Source organism: Siniperca chuatsi, linkage group LG14 (genome assembly GCF_020085105.1).
Source record: "Siniperca chuatsi isolate FFG_IHB_CAS linkage group LG14, ASM2008510v1, whole genome shotgun sequence".
Classification (NCBI taxonomy): Eukaryota; Metazoa; Chordata; class Actinopteri; order Centrarchiformes; family Sinipercidae; genus Siniperca; species Siniperca chuatsi.
The window spans coordinates 4576377-4595972 of record NC_058055.1 but is presented as its reverse complement, the minus strand read 5'-3'; the positions used below and the strand labels follow the sequence as shown (position 1 = coordinate 4595972).

At 39.5% G+C, this 19596-nt stretch overlaps 2 protein-coding genes and 1 pseudogene across 2 annotated transcripts; 1 reads left to right on the top strand and 2 right to left on the bottom strand.

The window, feature by feature from the left end:
- Positions 1–554: 554 nt before the first annotated feature.
- mmp30 (matrix metallopeptidase 30) lies at positions 555–6731 on the bottom strand. The gene is made up of 10 exons (XM_044222767.1): positions 6454–6731; positions 4541–4788; positions 4262–4410; positions 4060–4185; positions 2088–2249; positions 1798–1969; positions 1500–1630; positions 1217–1376; positions 1028–1128; positions 555–937 (listed from the first exon to the last, which is right to left on the bottom strand). The coding sequence occupies exons 1-10, from the start codon at positions 6559–6561 to the stop codon at positions 834–836; spliced, it is 1461 nt and encodes a 486-aa protein (XP_044078702.1). The 5' UTR covers positions 6562–6731; the 3' UTR covers positions 555–833.
- Positions 6732–8058: 1327 nt separating this feature from the next.
- Positions 8059–12984, bottom strand: mmp13a (matrix metallopeptidase 13a). Its single transcript, XM_044222765.1, has 10 exons — positions 12824–12984; positions 12244–12488; positions 12003–12151; positions 11599–11727; positions 10474–10635; positions 10170–10299; positions 9929–10062; positions 9680–9839; positions 9491–9594; positions 8059–8890 (listed from the first exon to the last, which is right to left on the bottom strand). The coding sequence occupies exons 1-10, from the start codon at positions 12920–12922 to the stop codon at positions 8763–8765; spliced, it is 1440 nt and encodes a 479-aa protein (XP_044078700.1). The 5' UTR covers positions 12923–12984; the 3' UTR covers positions 8059–8762.
- A 774-nt stretch (positions 12985–13758) lies between these two features.
- Positions 13759–17081, top strand: LOC122888755 (annotated as a pseudogene).
- The last annotated feature ends 2515 nt before the right edge of the window (positions 17082–19596 follow it).

Genomic DNA, 19596 nt, shown 5'->3' with positions numbered 1-19596 from the left:
AAACTGGAATGGCAGGTCCAGAACTGAAGGTCCGCAAGTGGATAAGTTAGGCTGGGCCTGGTTTGGGGTGTTTTGCTTCAATGAAAAAAATCTGCACCCACAGGTTTGCTAAACTGTTTACTGCATTCCACATCTGTCTACGGTGTGACCTCTGAGGGGCTCAGACGACATCAGAGTGAGAAGTCATGTCTCTTCCTTATGGGGTATTGAAGGTAGCCTAATGGCTACATGTCACTAGCTGGTAAACCAATTGTATAAAGAAAATGAAAAAGCCATCTTCCCTCTTTCATCAGCTCCTACCACCTATAGTGCTCCTGACCAGTCAAGGCACTTAAGATGACTGTGATTCTATAAATACGAGTATGTGTTGTTATTTTTCCTTTTGCAACAACTCTTCAGAGGTCATCTTAGTGGCATGACTCATGCTCGTAAGATAAATGGTCTCCCACGCAACTCACCTGGGTTCAAACACACACCAGAGTTGCCAGATTTTCCTTATTCTAGTGCATCCTTATTCACACTCAGGCATAATGAAGAAGCACTTAAATCCATTCTTGATTATTATTTCACTTTTATTAAATCATGTTTAATTGATGCATGTCCAACAAAAACATTGACTACATAACAAGTAGTTGTTGCCTACAGGATTATTATGCATTTTCATTATCTATTTCTTTTTCAAATAATGTATTTCCATGCAGATTTCTACAGAAAAGCCCCCTTAAGCTACTCAGGATTAGTTAGTGGAGTAGACCATAGCTATTATTGTGTGCTCACAGGAGTGTACGTGTGTGTCTGTGTGTGTGTATATGTGTATTTGGGTCTTTGTTTCTTTAGTTGCAATCCATCCATCCATAGTTCAACAGAGTGCGCAGCACCCTTCTTCGTTGGTAGTGGTACTCTGTCTGTCTGGATCCATGTGAGAAGTAGAGGTAACCTAAAAAGGGGGATGCATCATTGGTACAGTATCACCAAACATGAACTTCTAATGCTACTGCTGAGGGGCTAACCTCTGATTGTTACCTACCTCTGTTCTCAAAGGCAGCATCCACTCTGCCAATCCCATGGAGCTCTCTGTGAATGAATTTTGGGTACCCACCATCCATTGTGCCGCTTCTGTCACTGTAGCTATATGAGTAATATGGAGAGGTGTTCATCAACACCTGGTATATGTCTAGATCTGGATTCAGCCTAGATTTTTATGGCTACTACTCACCTCCAGTATTTGTTCCCAACAAAGAGGAGGGTTCTGCCTGTGAATGACACATGGACAGCAGCATCTACCTTGGTGACAGAAGGAGGGAAGCCAAATTCGCTGAGAGGTTTGGGATAACCGGGTAGGACAGTGTTTCCTCTGATCCCCCAGTAATGATCCCCTGTGAATGAAAAGGTAGAGTTATGTTCCTAACTGATCCCAGCATTTATTGAATGATTTTTGCTTTTTTTTCAATTAACAAAAAATGACTTTATGTGATTTTTTAACAAAGCTAATTTTGTACCTTCAAAGAAAATGACGGTATTGCTTTTCTTATACTCATAAGCCGCATCAACTTTACTGATTCCAGGCCAGACAGACTGAATTTTCTTCATGCTGATGCCATCCCAGGAGCTGCTCCTCTGCCAGAAATATCTGACAAAGAAACACAAAATTCTACGATAAGCTGACAGTAGTCACATACTGATAAACAAATCTTACTGAATGCATTTAACTTTCAAAATAGCAGCTCTATCTAATGGCGTAACATGTTTTTGTGAAACTTAAGACTCAAATCCCAAAACAGTGTATAAATGTCTGACCCATCTTTGAAGAAGTAAAGACTGCTCTGAATGGAGGTTGCAGCATCAAAAATCAGGTTCCTGCTGCACCTGTCTGGAGCGGGTTCTGATGTGGGTTCAGGATCTGGTTCGGGTCTAGGTTGTGGTTTTGGGTCAGGTTCAGTAGTTGGTTGAGCTGATGTTGCTCTGACTCCTTTGAGAGGAAAAAGACACAGAAATGGCACTGGTAAAGCTCTTTGAATCTCAGTAGGAGAGTTTGTCAGTGCTGAAATGTAGTACCCCATAAGTCTGTGAATTAGTTGAGCTCTCACCATAGATAGCCTGTACTCCCTGTCTGTCATCACTTGGTAGCTTGTACCCCACTGTTGTCACATACTGGTAGGTGGGATACATCAGGGCTGTCTGAACCTGAGAATGGGCCAATCCCAGTGCATGGCCAAACTCATGGGCTGCCACCAAGAACAGGTTGGCTCCTGCAGATACACACTGAGAAGGTTACTGTCGGCACATAATCATCTGTAGCATTATAATAATAATAATAATAATGAACTTTATTTGTATAGCACTTTTCATACAAGAAATGCCGCTCAAAGTGCTTTACAACAAAGAAAATTGCACCGAGTGCTTCACATGAAAGACATAGAATGAACATGAAAACAGGGATAGAATGCTATAATTAATGTAAGAAAATAAAACCCTCTTGATAATAATAATAATCAAATAAAGTAAAAAAAAATAGAATACATCGAATGGATAAAATCACGTAAAATATAGCATTTTAAAAGTACTGCGGCAGTGCAATGAACTGCTGCACTTCTTTTAGGACAGTGAAGAGAGACGTTTTTAGCTTGCTTTTTAAAAGATATTTAGCGTGCTGGCGTTCCTGCTAATAGGTAATGATGTTCCATAGCTTTGGGGCATAATTGACAATAATAACAATAACTTTATTTGTATAGCATCTCATGAAGAGATGCAGGCCAGAGTACTTCACAAGACATATAATATCAATAATAAACAACAAAGGCAACAGAAAGAAGAAAGAAAATAAATAAACAGTTTGATAAAACATAAAAAATGATCCCAGCAAAGTCAACCCAAATTAAAAGCCATGTTAAAAAGATAGGTCTTTAATTTCTTTTAAAAATACGAAGGGAGTTTGCTGTCCTGAGATCCAAGGGGAGGGTGTTCCACAGTTTAGGGCCATTAAAACATTAAGTAGCCTCATCAGGTTTCTTGTGGGACACTTTAGAAACTTCTAAAAGAAAGGCAGTAGATGATCTGAGAGTTCTTGTTGGGACATAAAATGAGAGAAAATGAGAGGCAGTCGCTTATGTATGAGGGAGCTAGATTGTGTAACACTTTGTAGACAAGTAAAAGCACTTTAAAATCTATTCTAAAAGATGCAGGTAGCCGGTGCAGTGATGCGAGCAGAGAGATAATGTGATCTCTTTTTTTGTATTGGTCAAAATCCTGGCTGCAGCGTTCTGAATTATCTGTAATTTTCTACCAGTAAAAAGAGAGTTCCAGTAGTCTAAGCGAATAAAAGCATGTATCAGCATTTCAGCATTAGGGTTCTTAAGGAGGGGTTTTACTAGAGTAGTAAAATGTGAGATGTGTTAATTATTCTTGTTGTTTCATGGGAGATGCACTGGAAGCTGGATTTAAACAGGGTGGCAGGAACAGTGCACATGTGGATGACTTCATTTTGTTGATGGTGACACCAGTTTCATCATAGTAGATGGAAGCTCAACTGCTGGCAGATCACAGAGAGTTGATGAATTTGCATTTGTAATCCTGGATCTAATGGAGCCAATTTTTTTATTTAGCAAATTCCTGAGAAGAGGACTTTGGGTTGTGTTTGTTATCAGTAATGACCTTTGAGAAGAAAGCTTGTCTTTCTTTTCTGACAGCATTATTGTAATTTCTCATGTGAGAAGTGGACAGTTAGTGTGCTTTCTCCACTGTCTCTCTGCCCTGCGACAGTTTCTTTTTAGCTGGCAAATAGCAGCAGATTTCCAAGGTGATTTGTGGGGAATTTGTCATTTTTTAATTCTCGGAGGAGCAGCAGTTTCAAAAGAAGACCTCATTAAAATCATGCACTAGATCATCAACTGAGCAAGCACTCGGTGGAGGAAAAGTATTCATAATATCTAAAAACCTTGTCCTAGCATAGTTATCGAGGATTTGCTTTACAACAACAGACTCATGACACTGTTGTGATGCAGACATAGTAGCATTAAAAAAAAAATCAACCCAATAACAATGTTTCCTTAATGTTAGCACCTGCTGAGGTTAGAGTCCAGTTTTCATCTTCATCAAAATGGGTGTCACCTCCATTGCCCTCTCCAGGGGAGAATGCATGGGCCAAGACCCCACTCTCCCCATCGAATGGAGCAAAATCTCCATGGTCTGGTTTTGAGAGGAGAAGAACAAAGTTAACACTAGATCAAACATTTTCTCAAATGCACTGAATGCACTGCATTACCTCGAGCCTTGAACATGATCATAATGTCAGCGGTGCCGTTGTCGATCTGCTTGAAATCCAGAGGAATTACATCGCTGTAGAGTTTCAGAGCCTTGGCTATGGTGGCATCCACATCACTTTGACTCAAGTCTGGTGTGTAGTCAGTTATCCTACGGCAATGTGAGAGTGAAAATGGTTTACAAAATCTCACGACACGAGCTTTTTTGTGCTTTATGTTTGGATGAACTGCTTGCAGAGACTTGCTGGTCTTTGTTCTGACATGGAGATCTTGTGTAGTACCTGTATGTGATCACAGTCTTGTCCCACTTTGGTCGTCCGTCAAAGTGGCCATATCTGGTCACATCTGTGAAACCACAGCGGGGGCGAGCCATCACTTCCAGGGTGTTGGAGTCCAACTGCCCTGTCACCTCCAGGCCAAAAAAATCCTGCATTTTTCTGAGAGTGTCTTCAAAGGAATCTAGAGAGCTGCGCCAGATACTGCTGGGAGCGCTGACACCCACATCAGAGAAAAACTGAGACAGATAGTCCTGGACAAAGAAAACAGGAATGACCAATTCTAATGTACAGATACAACTCCATATATGATTAATTTGACTAATTAGTAATTTGGCTATTTAAATGCAGAATTTTGAGAAAAGATGAAGTGAAAAAGATACATTTAAAATTGTAATTATTCTAATTAATTAATTAATTATAATTAATTAAAAGTTATAATTCTAATTTCCTTTCTGTATAGTCGTTTTAATTGTTAGTGGCGGACTCTGCCATTCCTGCACTGGATGCAGAACGTTGCATGTATTTATCCAACATGACTGCTTGATATCTCATTGATAACAGCTACACTGTTGACTGTTCACTCTCCAGCAGCCGTATTATAGCTGGATTAAGATGCTAATGCTAAACCAACATTTCCTACTGCTGCTTCACATTAAAAATGTTCAACTGGCAAGATACATGTTGGTTTTCATTGTGCCACTAACAATGATCATTCATTAAAAATGCTTGTAGAAAACAAGACAACTTTCTTTGACAGCGGATCAGTTTGAAATATTTCAGGGGGGCAATGAAACAGTAAGGAGCAGCCAGAGTAGACTGTTGGCTTAAAAGCTGCAGGCGACAGGCTGCACACACCTCCAACTCCTCAGCAAGATAACAGTTCTATTTACTGTTTCCTGCTGTTGTGTGGAAAACTACTCGCACCGTGTGCAGCATGGAATCAGATGGAGGTTGCTCCCGGCATGATGGAAAAAGGCCAATTATTGACTGACTTCTTTATTAAAACAGCATGAGTGAACACATACACCAGTTGCGATTCTGTTGTATTTCTGACAGACTAGCTGCTCCAGGAGTGTTTACGGCCCACAGAATTCTGGGACCTGCAGTATTAAACCACACTTGCTCTTACCACCAGTGACCACAGGTATCACCAAATCAACACTGAAATCTTAAGGATAAAACTGTAACTTTAGTCAAGTTAACTTTCTCTTTTATAACAATAACATTTTTCTAACTTTCTCTTTGAAATGCTGGTATGTACTATCTTAGATTATTAGTTGGCATTATAGATATACAATATAATCACTCACTCTAATATACATTATATCCAGCATATCTGAAAATATACCTTGAGTATGTGCTTATAGAAAAACACAGCTGAAAATCGGCCCTTATCTGTAATGCGTGTTTGCTGCTTCAGATTGAAAACATTTTTGTTAACCTTCGGCAAATAAACCCACATTAAACATTTAAAAATTCTCTGCATCACAAAGCTGAGCCAACGTGTCTGGTATAATGTCCAGCACAGCCAGGCATACCTCCAGACTTTCTCATGTTTAGAGGCAGTCAAAGCAGTGTTCAAACTGTACAGGGTGAGGTAATTTCCCTTTCCAGAGAAGACCATGCATGTTATTATCTTTAAAGCTCAACTTTGAATTTTTCAAACCAATTTTTAATGCCGTAAAGCTGACTTTAAATGCCTGTAGAGGCTTTAGTAAGAAATTAATACTTCTGAAAATGGGAAGTAGATTTTTCCTTTTCATATTACAAAATATAAAAAGGGTAGAACTTAATTGTTTGACAAGGTTGGAAGAGTATGGACAGAGAAAAACTGAATGCACTCTCCGTAATATCACCAGTTTAAATAACACCAACAGTTGTGCAGTATTTTAACTTTGAAAACACTTCATGTTTACCTGGGCTTTAGAGAGCTCTTCTTGGCTGGGTGAAGTGGTGGGCACAGCTCCACAGTGTGCTACAATCACAACCATCATCACAGTTTTAACAGCCAGTGCACCTTCCATGATTCCTTTTTTCTACTGCAGAGAAGGGAATAACTCCACGTACTTCACTCTTCCTCTCAGGCGCTGCTCAGATGTAGAGTTGTAACGCACCAGTTGGTTATTTCTTGAAACAGTCAATTTCAGTGTTTTGGTTGGGAGGTGATGAGCAGAGAAAGATGCATGGTGGGGAAATAAAACATTCCTGCAAGTGTCTGAACAGGCCCATTTATAACAACAGGGGAGAGATAATGGGTGTAGTGATGAGAGAGAAAGTCAGGAAGAGGTAAGATAAGGTCAACAACTGGAGCAGCTTGGTCCTGCATGAACATGATGTAGATCAGAATAGTAGAATATAAACCGTAGGAAGATATTGTTTTGTTCAAGCGTTAACATCAGGCCCTTTCTGAGTTGTTGGTGACTTATCTGTATCGTTTGCAACCGTTACTTTTTGCCATTTTGTACAGTGAGAAAGCACAATGGCATGGAGCAAAACTAATTTATTAATATGACCCTGGTAATTTCAATTTTTAAGTTCAACGTCAATTCACCAACTGAATATTAATTTTGGGGTGAACTATTCTTTTAAAAGAGCACTTGGTATGTGGACGATAATGCATCAGTGGATGTAGTAAACAAAGAAAACATGAGAGGGTGCCATGAGAGCACAAAATGAAGCTTATACTGGTTGCAAACCAAGGTTGACTGGCTGACATAGCCTACTGTGCAGCTGTTTCACCCCAGCCTGTGGCGTCTCTTCTTTTTTGTCTTTTTCTTCTGTTACATAAGTGGCGGAAATGTCACAAAATGAAATTTTACATTTGCAAGCAATTTTCACAGTAATTCATTTTCCACTAAAATATTTGAAATTGCAAGCTGTTATACGTATGTTATAGTTATTTGGTCACCACTGTGTTTGTATTCGTGTTCTTTACAGCATAAAGGACTTCCTCCATGGTGACCCCTCAAACACATACAAGAGTGAAACACAAACACCAAGAAAAATGTAGTGAAAATAAAAACGTGTTGACCATTCAGCCAACTAAATATCAGTTATTGAATGATTGCCTTGAAAATTTGCTCAATTTCTTGATTTGGAGAGCATGTGTTAAAATGTGTGTATGTTACAGATGTTTATGTGCTGGAATTTGCAGGATTCCTGGATTTGGAGCAATTTCTCTTAATGTTTGTGCTTTCACTCTTCTATATGTTTTGTCAACAGGAGACACAGATATGGCTGTCATACAAGGTGTCACCGTACTTATAGATCTCAGTGATGAAAATGACTCATTGGCTCACTCACTATAAATGTACTCTTCATTGATTAGAGGACAAATGGACAAATCTTTCAATGACTGTTACTACCTGTATTGTTTATATGTCACCCAAAACAGCATCAGACTGGTTGAGAAATCACTTTTACAACTGTATACTTTACTATAAGCAAGAACTTCAATAATGGCAAAAACAGTGCACTCACTAGACATATTGATATTCACTAACAAAATGGAAACATTCAAATGTCTTACTAAACATTTTTTATTTGTAAATTGATGGGGCCAAAATTGTTACAGTTTTACATGCATACATAAGATCATATATCCAGTATGGAGGACCTGAGAGCCATGACAAAGGTTGATTTTTGTATTGATGTTGTATTAATTGTAAATATCTAAGACCTTTGTTAATCCTGATTTTATTGTCCAATTACGTATCAATTGATGAATTGCTTGATGTATTTATTGATGCCATGCACAGCTTTCCAGATCATCTATAATCATTAGATTACAGATACGAAGAACAGTAGCAATATTACTAGTAATAGGTCAAATGCAAGTGGACTTGCTGTCTTGAAGAAAGATCCTCAAGATGTTTCATCACTAATCAGAGGCTTAATCAGAAAGTTCCTGACTGTAGAAGCAACTCAGATTTAACTTTTTACTAAATATCTGATTTCCAGGATGACTGAAAAGTCTCATACACAGCACCAGCGCTGCAAAGTACATATAACAGACATGTAGACAATTTATAAAAATAATATAAAAAACATTTTATTAATATATTCTTTGAATAGCCTACTGTATGTGTACAGCTCTAAATAAGTTTGATAGACTTAAAAGTTGAAAATAGATTTAGATCTATAGATTAATAGAAATATTTAAAATGTACTTTTTCAACACTGTTAGTGTACATTCATTCTCATTCAGTGTGGCTACATAAACAACTTAGCCAGCAAACTGGCCTAGACGTTTAGTGCAGCGCAAGAAGTAGCTTTTCCTCAGCACCCGGTACAGCCTCCTCGTCCTCAGGTTGTACTCAAACACGTTGGGTCCACTGTAGATGTATGTAAAACCTGCAGAACAGTGGCTCAATGTTAGTTTCTGTGCTAGCTAAAGGAGTCGTTCAACATTTTGGGAAATACATTTATTCTCTTTTTTTGCCAGGGGTTAGATGATGAAGATCCATACTACTCTGACATCTGTCCGTTAATCTATGAAACTGGAGCGAGGAGGCCAGTTAGCTTAGCTTAGCATAAAGGCAGGTCAGCAGGGGAAAACTTGTTAGCCTGGTTCTGTCAAATGGTAACAAAATCTGCCTACTAGCACCTCTAAAGCTCACTAATTAACACATTACCATCAGTAATTTCCAAGCAACCAGCGGAGCCTCCTGGAAATCACTGCGCCCGGCCAAGAAATAGTCCATCGCTCAACCCCCTCCCAAGGTGCTGCTATGCCGACTTTGTTACCTTTGGACAGAGCCAGGCTAGCTGCTAGCTGTTCCTTCTGTTTCCAGTCTGTTTTATGCTCAGCTAAGCTAACTGTCTCCCAGCTGTAGCTTCATGTTTAATGGACAGATATGAGAGTAGTATTGATCTTCTCATGTAACTCTCAGCATTCATCCGTTTCAGTAGTCTTGACTTGGAAAACTCAGGTGAGCTTTAAATGCTACTCACCTCTGTACTGGAAAGCTGCAGTCACCTTGCCGGTCAGGCCGGGGAAGGTCTCATCCAATCGCTTGGGGAATCCCTGGTCCATAGTCTTTTTGGCCTCATCATAACTGAAGAAACACAGACAGTTATTAGATACATTCAAGAAGGGTAAAGGGAAAAGAACATATCATACTAAAATCAGAAATTACACACCTAAAGTAATAGTTGCCTACAAAGAACAGAGTCTTTCCAGATTTCACATCATAGAGGGCCGCATCGATTTTCTTCACGCCTCTTGGCAGACCAAAACTGGTAAGTGTTTTAGGATAGCCGCGTACAGGATCATAGCCACTGAAAGCCCACACTCTACGATCTGCAGGCAGGAAAATATTTTAAAAAAGCATGAAGTTGTAAACTATAAAATGGTGTCAGATTGGCGCCTTGGGAAGATAAGGAGCACACCTTTAAATAAAAAGATTCTGTCTGACTGTTGGCTTTCATAAGCAGCATCGATGTTGATGGGGGCATTGGGCCAGAAGTTTGTGATGAGACTTTGCTGAGGTGTGCTGCTCTGGGGGTAGCTACGCCAGAAGAAGCTGAGAACACACATAGAACATAAGTCAGGCCATGTATGGTGAGAAACAATCCTCATAGACTTTGCATTAAGATGTATTAGCATTCTACTGTACAGTATGTCTGATACCTGTCTTTGAAGAAAAGCATCTCTCCTCGCAGGGTGGTGACAGCATCCAAAACCATGGTTGAATCACAGGCATCTGGAGTGGTGGGGGGCTGAGGTTTAGCCACAGAGGGATCCTTATCAGGATTTGGACCTGGAGGTTAAACAAAATGAGTCACCAGTATTTAGAAAAATCCCTGCATCCCACTGCAGCAAAGCCCTAACAGTTGAACAGCATCAACGAAGACTGTGCAAGAGATTGTCAGAGATTTTGGCCAAGTGCTATTTGTGCAAACTGGTATTGATGATCCAGCCAGTTAGTACTAACCATAGAGAGACTGGATGCCGTTGACATCATCCCGGGGCAGAACAAAGGTGTCACGGTTTCTGTATATGTACACAGGGTACATGAGAGCACCAGGATCATTAGAGTGAGACAAGCCCAGGGAGTGGCCAAACTCATGGGCAGCCACCATGAAGAGGATGTAGCCTACAGCAGATACAGATACAGTTATAGTTCTTCTGGATGATGAGCAATTTATCCTGTCAAAATACACACAATGGAGCTATTCTTTAAAATATCTTCCCACGGCAGTGGTGGAAGAAGGACACAAATCCTTTACTCAAGTAAAAGTACCAATACAACAATTAAAAAATACTCCATTACAAGTTAAAGTCCTGCATTCAAAATCCTTAAGTAAAAGTACAGTATCAAAAAGAAAAGCACCGCTTCAGCAGAAAACTGTCACCTGTGACTGATATTATTATATACAACATTATTAGATTGTTAATATTGATGCATAAAAGTGTAAGCATCATTTTACTGTTGTCGCTGCTTGAGGTGGAGCTAGTTTTAACTGCTTATAACTACTTATTTCAACTACTATTAATTATATACAGTTAGGAGGTTTAGTCCAGTGGTTCCCAACCTAGGGGTCAGCCCCCTACAAAGGGTCACAAGATAAAGCTCATGATTTATCATGAGATGATTACTGGGAGAGGAAAGAAAAAAGAACAAAGTTCTGCTACATAAATTTGTATTCATTTTTGGACTTTTCTCTGATCTCTTTTTTCGGAAAGATAGTATAATTTAACAGTTAACAGTTATTTAAATGAAATCATGTGAGAAGTTTAGAGGGGAAATGAAACGGCCAACAACTCATAGAAATCTGAAATATGACAAGAGGCCTAACAACACGTGTAAAGCCAAAACGGTTTGGAACCACTTTTTCAATTTAGTGTTGTATTTTAATAAGCTGTATAAGCCATATTTTTAATGTAAAATATAAATCTGAAAAGTAACTTACAATAAATGTAGTGGAGTAAAACGTGAAACAAAATGTAGTTTATAAAGTAGCACAAAATGGAAATACTCAACTGAAGCACAAGTACCTCAAGAGCATTTGAGTAAATTCCCCCACTGTCCCATGCAGAGCATAAATAACAAACTCACCTTTGTTTGAGCGGAAAGTGAAGGTCTCATCATCATCAAAATGAGCGTCTCCTCCAATGCCAGGGCCTGGGGCGAAGGCATGGGCAAGAGTGCCATCACGCCCATCAAAAGGGTAATAATCTCCATGTGCTGTTAGCAAGAACAGATTCATGTCAAGTTTTGCAAACCAAATACTGTACAGCTACAAGCCATTAACTGAATTAGTTTAAAAAAACAGCAAATCAGAACTGTGTTTTCAGATAGCATCTTAGTGCTATGATTGATCAGCTTTCCAATGTGATTCAAGACACAGAAAACACATGTAGTTAAAGCTAAGATGCTTTATGGGACGTCACAACCAATAAAATGAGCACAGGGAGAGTATATAACTGGGAAAGACACAGGAAAAGTTAGTTTTTACTCACCAAGGCGGCCAAAGGAGATCATGATGTCAGCGGTGCCACTGTAGATTCTTGTGAATCTCAGAGGAGTGACTTTGGCCCAAACCTGCAGCGCTTTCTCTATGGAGTCATCTACCTCTGGCACAGACATGTCAGGTGTGTAGTTCTCTATCCTGTAGGACAGAAAAATATATCATTTACTACATGCAATGCCTTCAGTAAGTTTCTCTCACACATTTTCTCTTTCATTCATTTCAACATTCACCTGTAGGTAAGGCTGTTTGTCTTCCACTTGTTTTCTCCAAAGGTGGAGAAACCGGCAATTTTGCTGTCTGGAACGCCACAGCGGGGCTTCTTCATCATCTCTAAGGTATCAGCATCCAGCCTCCCGCTGATCTTGAGACCAAAGAATCGCTGCATCTCACTCAGCTTCCTGCTCACCGGGCTGATCCCCCGTCTGATAGATGGGCCGGTCTCCTCTGTTAGGTTATAGAATTTCTTCAGGTAGCTCTGCAAGAGAGAACAATATATATATAATATACTCCATGTAGGAAGAACAGATCTGTTTGTTAATATGCATGGAGCTATTAACAGCAGAGATTAAGCAGTTAGTACATGTTTTCCTATGTCTATAACAGCGTAACATTCAGAATTCCTAGAGCATGAACGTTTCCATATGCACTTTAATGCCAGATAGTGAGAATACGTGCATAAAAAAGCAAAGCAAAGTATAATAATAACCCGTAGTAAGTAATGATCTTCAGAATTTATGGAACAATGGAAGTTCCCAAAATGCACATCTTGAACACATCTTAAATGCATGACAAGGTAAGGCAAACACATACCTCTGCAAAACTTTCATCTTGCACAGAAACTTCTGATATTGGCACGCAGTAAACTGCTACTGCCAAGCTTAGTATGATGCACAGACTGCAAGACCTCATGCTTCCTCGATGAATGCGACTTGTGTTTCTGTGCTGGAGTCAGCTGTTATATAGGCTGATGAGTGGATGCACTGGGGAGTGGGCGTGTTGAGCAACTACCTTCTTGAGTCAGTAACTCAATTTATCCATTTATGGATGAAAGGAGAAGATTGGCTTTGATTGCTCAGCAAACCAACCAAAGAAAAATCCCCACAACAAGACTTTTATTATGATGATATGACACATGACACATGACATGTACATACAGAAACAACAAATTGTAATCTGTAAATGTTGATATTTTAGGTACTAACTGGATTAATAAAATAAGCAGAATGGAAGTGTATACTAAGATGCCAATAATCATATCTGACAAATGCAACTTTTAAACTCATACAGATACAGAGGATGCCAGTAATTTCCTTTATCAGTGCTTTGCTTCATATTCATACATACAGAATTGTCTCTGAATTAAACAGGAGGAGTTGGCCAAGGTTCCTTGACTAAATAATTGTCATTTTATTTTGAACATATTTGTTGATTGTGTCTTCATCACTTGCCTAAGGTTGTATTCTGAGTGATATTTTAATATTCTACTCAGATTTTTAAGGCTGACTGTCGTGAATTCAAAGGTTCTCACTCACAAACTGCCTTGTCTAACCCTCAGGCTACTGTTGCTACTGATAAGACAAGTGATAGTGAGTGTCTAGTGAGCTAACACAGACAAGCTGTGTCATGTCATGAACAAAAGTCATTCTGACAAGTTAAGGAGTATTTGTAGATGCCACAGATTGCTCATCATGTTGTACAACTTTACCCACCAACCACAACAGCTAAACAGCTGTAACAATTAGGTTATGGTTGTGAGTAAATATTAATAATTTTGGCATCATCATCTTAACAGTTTCAGTCATTTTATGATAACATTAAGGTAAATGTATACTGTAAAATATGTATGGGTGCTGTACTACATGCAAAGGACCTGATTGTTTTTTTTGGATTGATAGAGAAGTTGTGTGTGTTTCCTTGTGTCAACTAGGTTATTTTCTATCCTTGTAGAGCAGTAAAAATCTATTTTAATGCATATTTATGTGTCTATTTATGTAACATTTGTACTTTATTGTTAGTGGAAAACTACATTGTGGTCGCTGTTTCCTAACACTGGACACTGGGAGGAGCAGTACTGTCTTCATTGTGTAACTTATGTCTCAGGTAAATTGAACAACACAAGTAAGCACAGACAGCAGGAATGAAAGTGTTGCAATAGAAAAGAAGCATCTAAGTCATTATAAATCTTTTTTTTTACATCTGCAAAATATAAATCTTAGCATTTTGCCTTTAAAATCTGTGACTAATTGAGCATGTCTGTGCTCCATATTAAGAAAATAATATGTAAACTCTTTTTAAAAAGTGGATTATTGAACAGTGTGACGAACAATGTAAAAAAAAAAAACTTCCAGAAACATTTAAAAGCTTATCACACACAATTTGTAACATCAAATCAACAGAAAACACACAAAGCTGAAAAACAATAATTTATATATAATAATATATAACATGAGTATCTATTTTAGGGGACATTATTATGGTGACTACACTGTATTACAACACAGTATTACATGCTGATGTTAGCAACTTTTACCACCTACCTACATTATTCATCAGTGAGTAGTCTTTTTCTAGACTTAATGTGGGTGGCCGGATGTATATCACACACACACACACACACACACACACACACACACACACTGGTCACTTACTCACTGGCTGCATTAAATATATCTGAGATCAAATACAATATGTTTTTTTCATATATAGAACAAACTAAAATTGTATTTCACTATACAAGATCATGTTTTATTGTAATTATTTCTGTATATTTTTAGTGTTACTGTTTTACATCACAAATCACATAAATATTTCACAAGGCCTTGCATGAAAACTCACATGGTTAAATCAGCATTCATGAAATGTGTGTTGACCGGTTATAGTTAGCTGTTAAACTATTTTTCATGTGTTACAACTGGCATCAAACATGTTTTAATGGTATCAGGTCTAAATAATTAATAATAATTAATTTGCAGTAAGATTATGCATTCACAGAAACAACAAATTCATCACTGATGTTGTCTTAGCTAAGACAGCTTGATTATGTGCATGAATTAGCACTGCTGTTTCCTGAGGTAAGTTTTCAGCTGTTGGTGGTAGGAGAAACTTCTCTCAAAGGATACTGAGCTAACATTGCTAAAACTCTTCAAAACCCCTCAGAGACTCTTTCTCCCTCTTGATATTAAAAAAAGCTCTGACTCTGATTCAAAAGCTGTTCCAATCAATATTTTTTAGCCATGCTAGCGGCATTGCTATATGGATGGCAATGTCTGTCTGTCGGTCAGTCCACCACTTTGGTCCAGACTGAAATATCTCAACAACTATTTGATTGGATTGAAATGAAATTTAGTACATATAATTCATCGGAAGACCCGAAACACCCAGTGACCCCAGGATACATCACTGATTAAGTATTCAGGTGCATCAGAAGATGTATTTTAAGAATCCATATGCTGGCGAAACCGGTGGCGACCAGGAATAGACTGGTTGATGACCAGGAAGAGAGAGGTCAGCCAGAGCACTTTACACCATGAACCAAAGTTCAGTGAAGATCCACAAGATTCAGCAGGAGCAGAAGTCCCTCAAAAAGCAGTGCAAGGAAGCCACTGAGGAACAGCGCCCCCCTTTGGCAGAGCTGCGGACCATCTTAAGGAAAAGGCTAATGACCCTGTGCAGAGCTGAATGGCACAGAAGATGTCGGAAGGAGAGAGCCAGAAGGAGGGCGTCCTTCATAGCGAATCCCTTTGGCTTTACCAACCAACTGCTGGGACAGAAGCAGAATGGGAACCTGGCATGCTCAAAGGAGGAAATTGACCTGCACATTCAGAACACCTACAGTGACCCCAACAGGCAGAAGGAGCTGGGCCAGAGAGACATCCTCATAGACCCACCACCTCCCACAAAGGACTTTGACATCAGGGAGCCACTCCTGAAAGACGTCCAGGAGGTTGTGAAGAAGGCAAGATCCAGCTCTGCCCCCGGACCAAGTGGAGTCCCGTACAAGGTTTACAAGAACTGCCCATTGCTACTCAAGCGACTGGAATATCAGGAGAAGAAAAGTGGCGCAGCAGTGGAGATTTGCAGAGGGGGTCTGGATCCCTAAAGAGGAGGATTCCAAGCGAATCGACCGATTCAGCATAATCTCACTGCTGAGTGTGAAAGGTAAAGTCTTCTTCAGCATTGCAGCAAGGCGGCTGGCTGAAGAAGATCTCTCAAGTAACAACTACATAGACACATCTGTGCAAAAAGAAGGGATCCCTGGAGTGCCGGGGTGTCTAGAACACACTGGAGTGGTGACCCAGCTCATCCGTGAAGCCCGGGAGAACAAGGGAGACCTCACAGTGCTTTGGTTAGACCTAGCCAATGCGTGTGGCTCCATCCCCCACAAACTTGTCCAGACAACAATGACCAAGCACCATGTGCCACACCACACTGTAGACCTGATCCAGGATTACTACTCAGCGGGTTCAGTAGTATCAGAGTGGAAAAAATCTAGAGGTTGGGATAATCACAGGCTGCACCATCTCTGTGACCCTATTTGCTGGAAAAACTCATCCAGTGGGCTCGAATGGGTTTCAAGCCAGCTAAGCCAAGGTCACTTGTGCTATGGAAGGGTTGAGTCATGGACAGGTTCTGCTTCAGCATCGAAGCATCACTGATCCCAACCGTCTCAGAGAAGCCAGTGAAGAGCCTGGGCAAGGTCTTCGACAGCAGCCTTAAGGACTCCGCATCTGTTCAGTCAACCTGCCAGGAACTGGACAGCTGGCTGAGATCAGTCGACCGGTCGAGGCTCCCAGGAAAATTCTAGGCGTGGATATACCAACATGATATGTTGCCAATACTCTGGCCGCTACTTGTCTACAAAGTCCCCATCTCCACCGTAGAGACCTTTAAGAGGAAGGTAAGCAGCTGTCTTAGAAAATGGCTGGAGTTGCCCAGAAGCCTCAGCAACATCGCCCTCTACAGGATCAACACAAAACTCCAGTTGCCCTTAAAGTCTTTGGAAGAGGAGTTCAAGGTGACATGGATGAGACAGGTGCTGATGTACAGGGACTCGAGTGACCCAAAGTGACAAATTTTAATTTGTCCTTTACTTCAGTTTATGACCAAATACATGCAGAACTAAAGATATTCCCATCAGCCTCAGCTGTACTTTGTGGTTAGAGCTAATTAGCAAATGAAAGCATGCTAACACAGTAAACTATGTTGGTGAACATCGTGGTAAACACGACACCTGCTAAACATCAGCATGTTAATATTATCATTGAGAGCATGTTAGCATGCTGACATTAGCATTTAGCTCAAAGCACAGCTTTGCCAAAGTACAGCCTTACAGAGCTGCTAATCTAGTTACAGTATATTAAAAACAATGGCTCTATGTGTAATGTGTAAGGGGTTGCTCATAAACAAATCCACAGAGAACTTTCACCTGCCTCTGCAGTTCCCCTCAGCTCTATGGAGAGTTTTAGCGTCTTTTAGCTTAATGGTTGGGTTGTACAGCCCACAATTTTACTTTCTAGATGCAGCAGGCAGCTGTCTTCAGCTAAAGCTCTGATAAACAGACAAAGTTAGAAACAAACTGATGAACATAGTGGAGCATTGCAATGGTGCATAGTTTTTCTGTTTCTTTGTTGTCCCAGGCTAAATATTATCTGTATGAATTGAAATGTATTGATAGTATACAGTACAGTACAGTACCCTCCCATCCCCACCCATGAAAAATAGGGCTCCCCTGAAAGCCACAGTGTAATTCGAAAACTGGATGTGAACCAGACTTACAACAGAATCCAGTTAGTGTCTGGACAACAAAATGTAGTTGACAGTAAATAGCAGTGAGTTTGTTGAAAACTGGCAGTCAATAAAATAGGCATTGTCTATTTAGCTGTCATAAGTAATTCAAGTCCATTCATATATATATATATATATATATATATATATATATGTAATTAGATATAAATATATTTCATTTAAATAGCCCAATATCTCAAATCACAAATTTGCCTCAGGGGGCTTTACAATCAGTACAGCATACAACACCCTCTGTCCTTAGACCCTTAATTCAGATAAGGAAAAAACTAAGTATTAAGTTAAAGCACAATATTGTTCCAAAGGCAACACATAAAACTTTTTATGTTGTCCCATGGCAGTACCAGACAGAATCTTCATTTGATATGATGACTCACAGCTTATTAGTGAGTTTGCACAATGTAGCCTAATAACTTGGTGATCCCGGCTTTTCCTCTAGCGCCACAATGAGGTTCACATTTGTGGTTCAGAGTGAAATATATCAACAATTATTGGTTGGATTGCCATGAAATTTGGTTCAGACCTTCATATTCCCTTCAGGATGACTTGTTGAACGTTGATGATCCTTTAACTTTTCATCTAGCACCATCATCAGGTAAATCATGTTCAACTTGTCCAATACGTCAGTTTATGACCAAATACCTGAAAAACTAATGACATTCCCATCAGCCTCAGCTGTACTTTGTGTTTATGTTACGGGTCCAGTCTAGGCAGACCAGCACAGAAGAAAACCCTGAATATACAGGAAAATAAGAGACAACAGGCAGTGAGCTTCGGTTCAGTGCAGCCTCACTTCATTGTATGTTTAATCACAAAATATTCAAAAAGCATTTTTTCAAAATGTTGTCAGAATCTGCCAATCTAACAAAAAAACATCTGGTCTTTCACACTCTTAAACAGTTCCTACCAGAATGTGTATTCATTTTAGAATTAATAGGCATCTCTTTGTTTTTATGCATGTACATAAGCTAACTTGTTACTATTTATATTAGAAATATAATTCTAATTACTTGGTCTGCACATTGACACATTTTACACACCAACATATTATTCCAATAAACATAGTTTTTACAATTCTTGAACATTACTTCCTTAACATTACAACTGTTACTCAAAAAGTGATATCTGAATATTCCTTATTTCGCATGGGAGTTCAAGTTGCGGAGGGGCGCCGCCATTACAAAACCTCATGTTTGCCTGACGGTGACTAGCAAAACTTTTATGTGGTCTACCTTTACAAACCCACTCTTACGTTGGCTATAAACAACCAAAATAGTAAACAGTTCTCTTGTATGCATGTTTATGTGTGTTTTACATTATATTACCTGAATATACAGGAAAATAAGAGACAACAGGCAGTGAGCTTCGGTTCTGTGCAGCCTAGCTTCATTGTATGAAAGAGAGCGGCACAATCCGTATCAAGAAGGGCCTGGCTGGGAGGCCCGCCACTGGTTCACTACACTGCCCCCTTGTGGCGCACCCCAAGAACGCAAGAGTACCTCACGATTAAACAAAAGCATATTAATAAATCAATTCAACGAGGATTTAGTGCATTTTATCAGCAAAGGAGCTACTTATAAGTGCAAATAGACATAGTCCAATTATAAAATAACATAAAATGTGACTGCACATTTTGTGTGCGTCACAATTAGTGCTGATTAGGAACTGCTAACAAGCTAAACTAAGATGGTGAACACGGTAAACATTATAGGTAAACATATAAGTCTCCATACAATTTGGTATTAGGGTGTATGTGGATCTTGACATCTGTATAACATTAC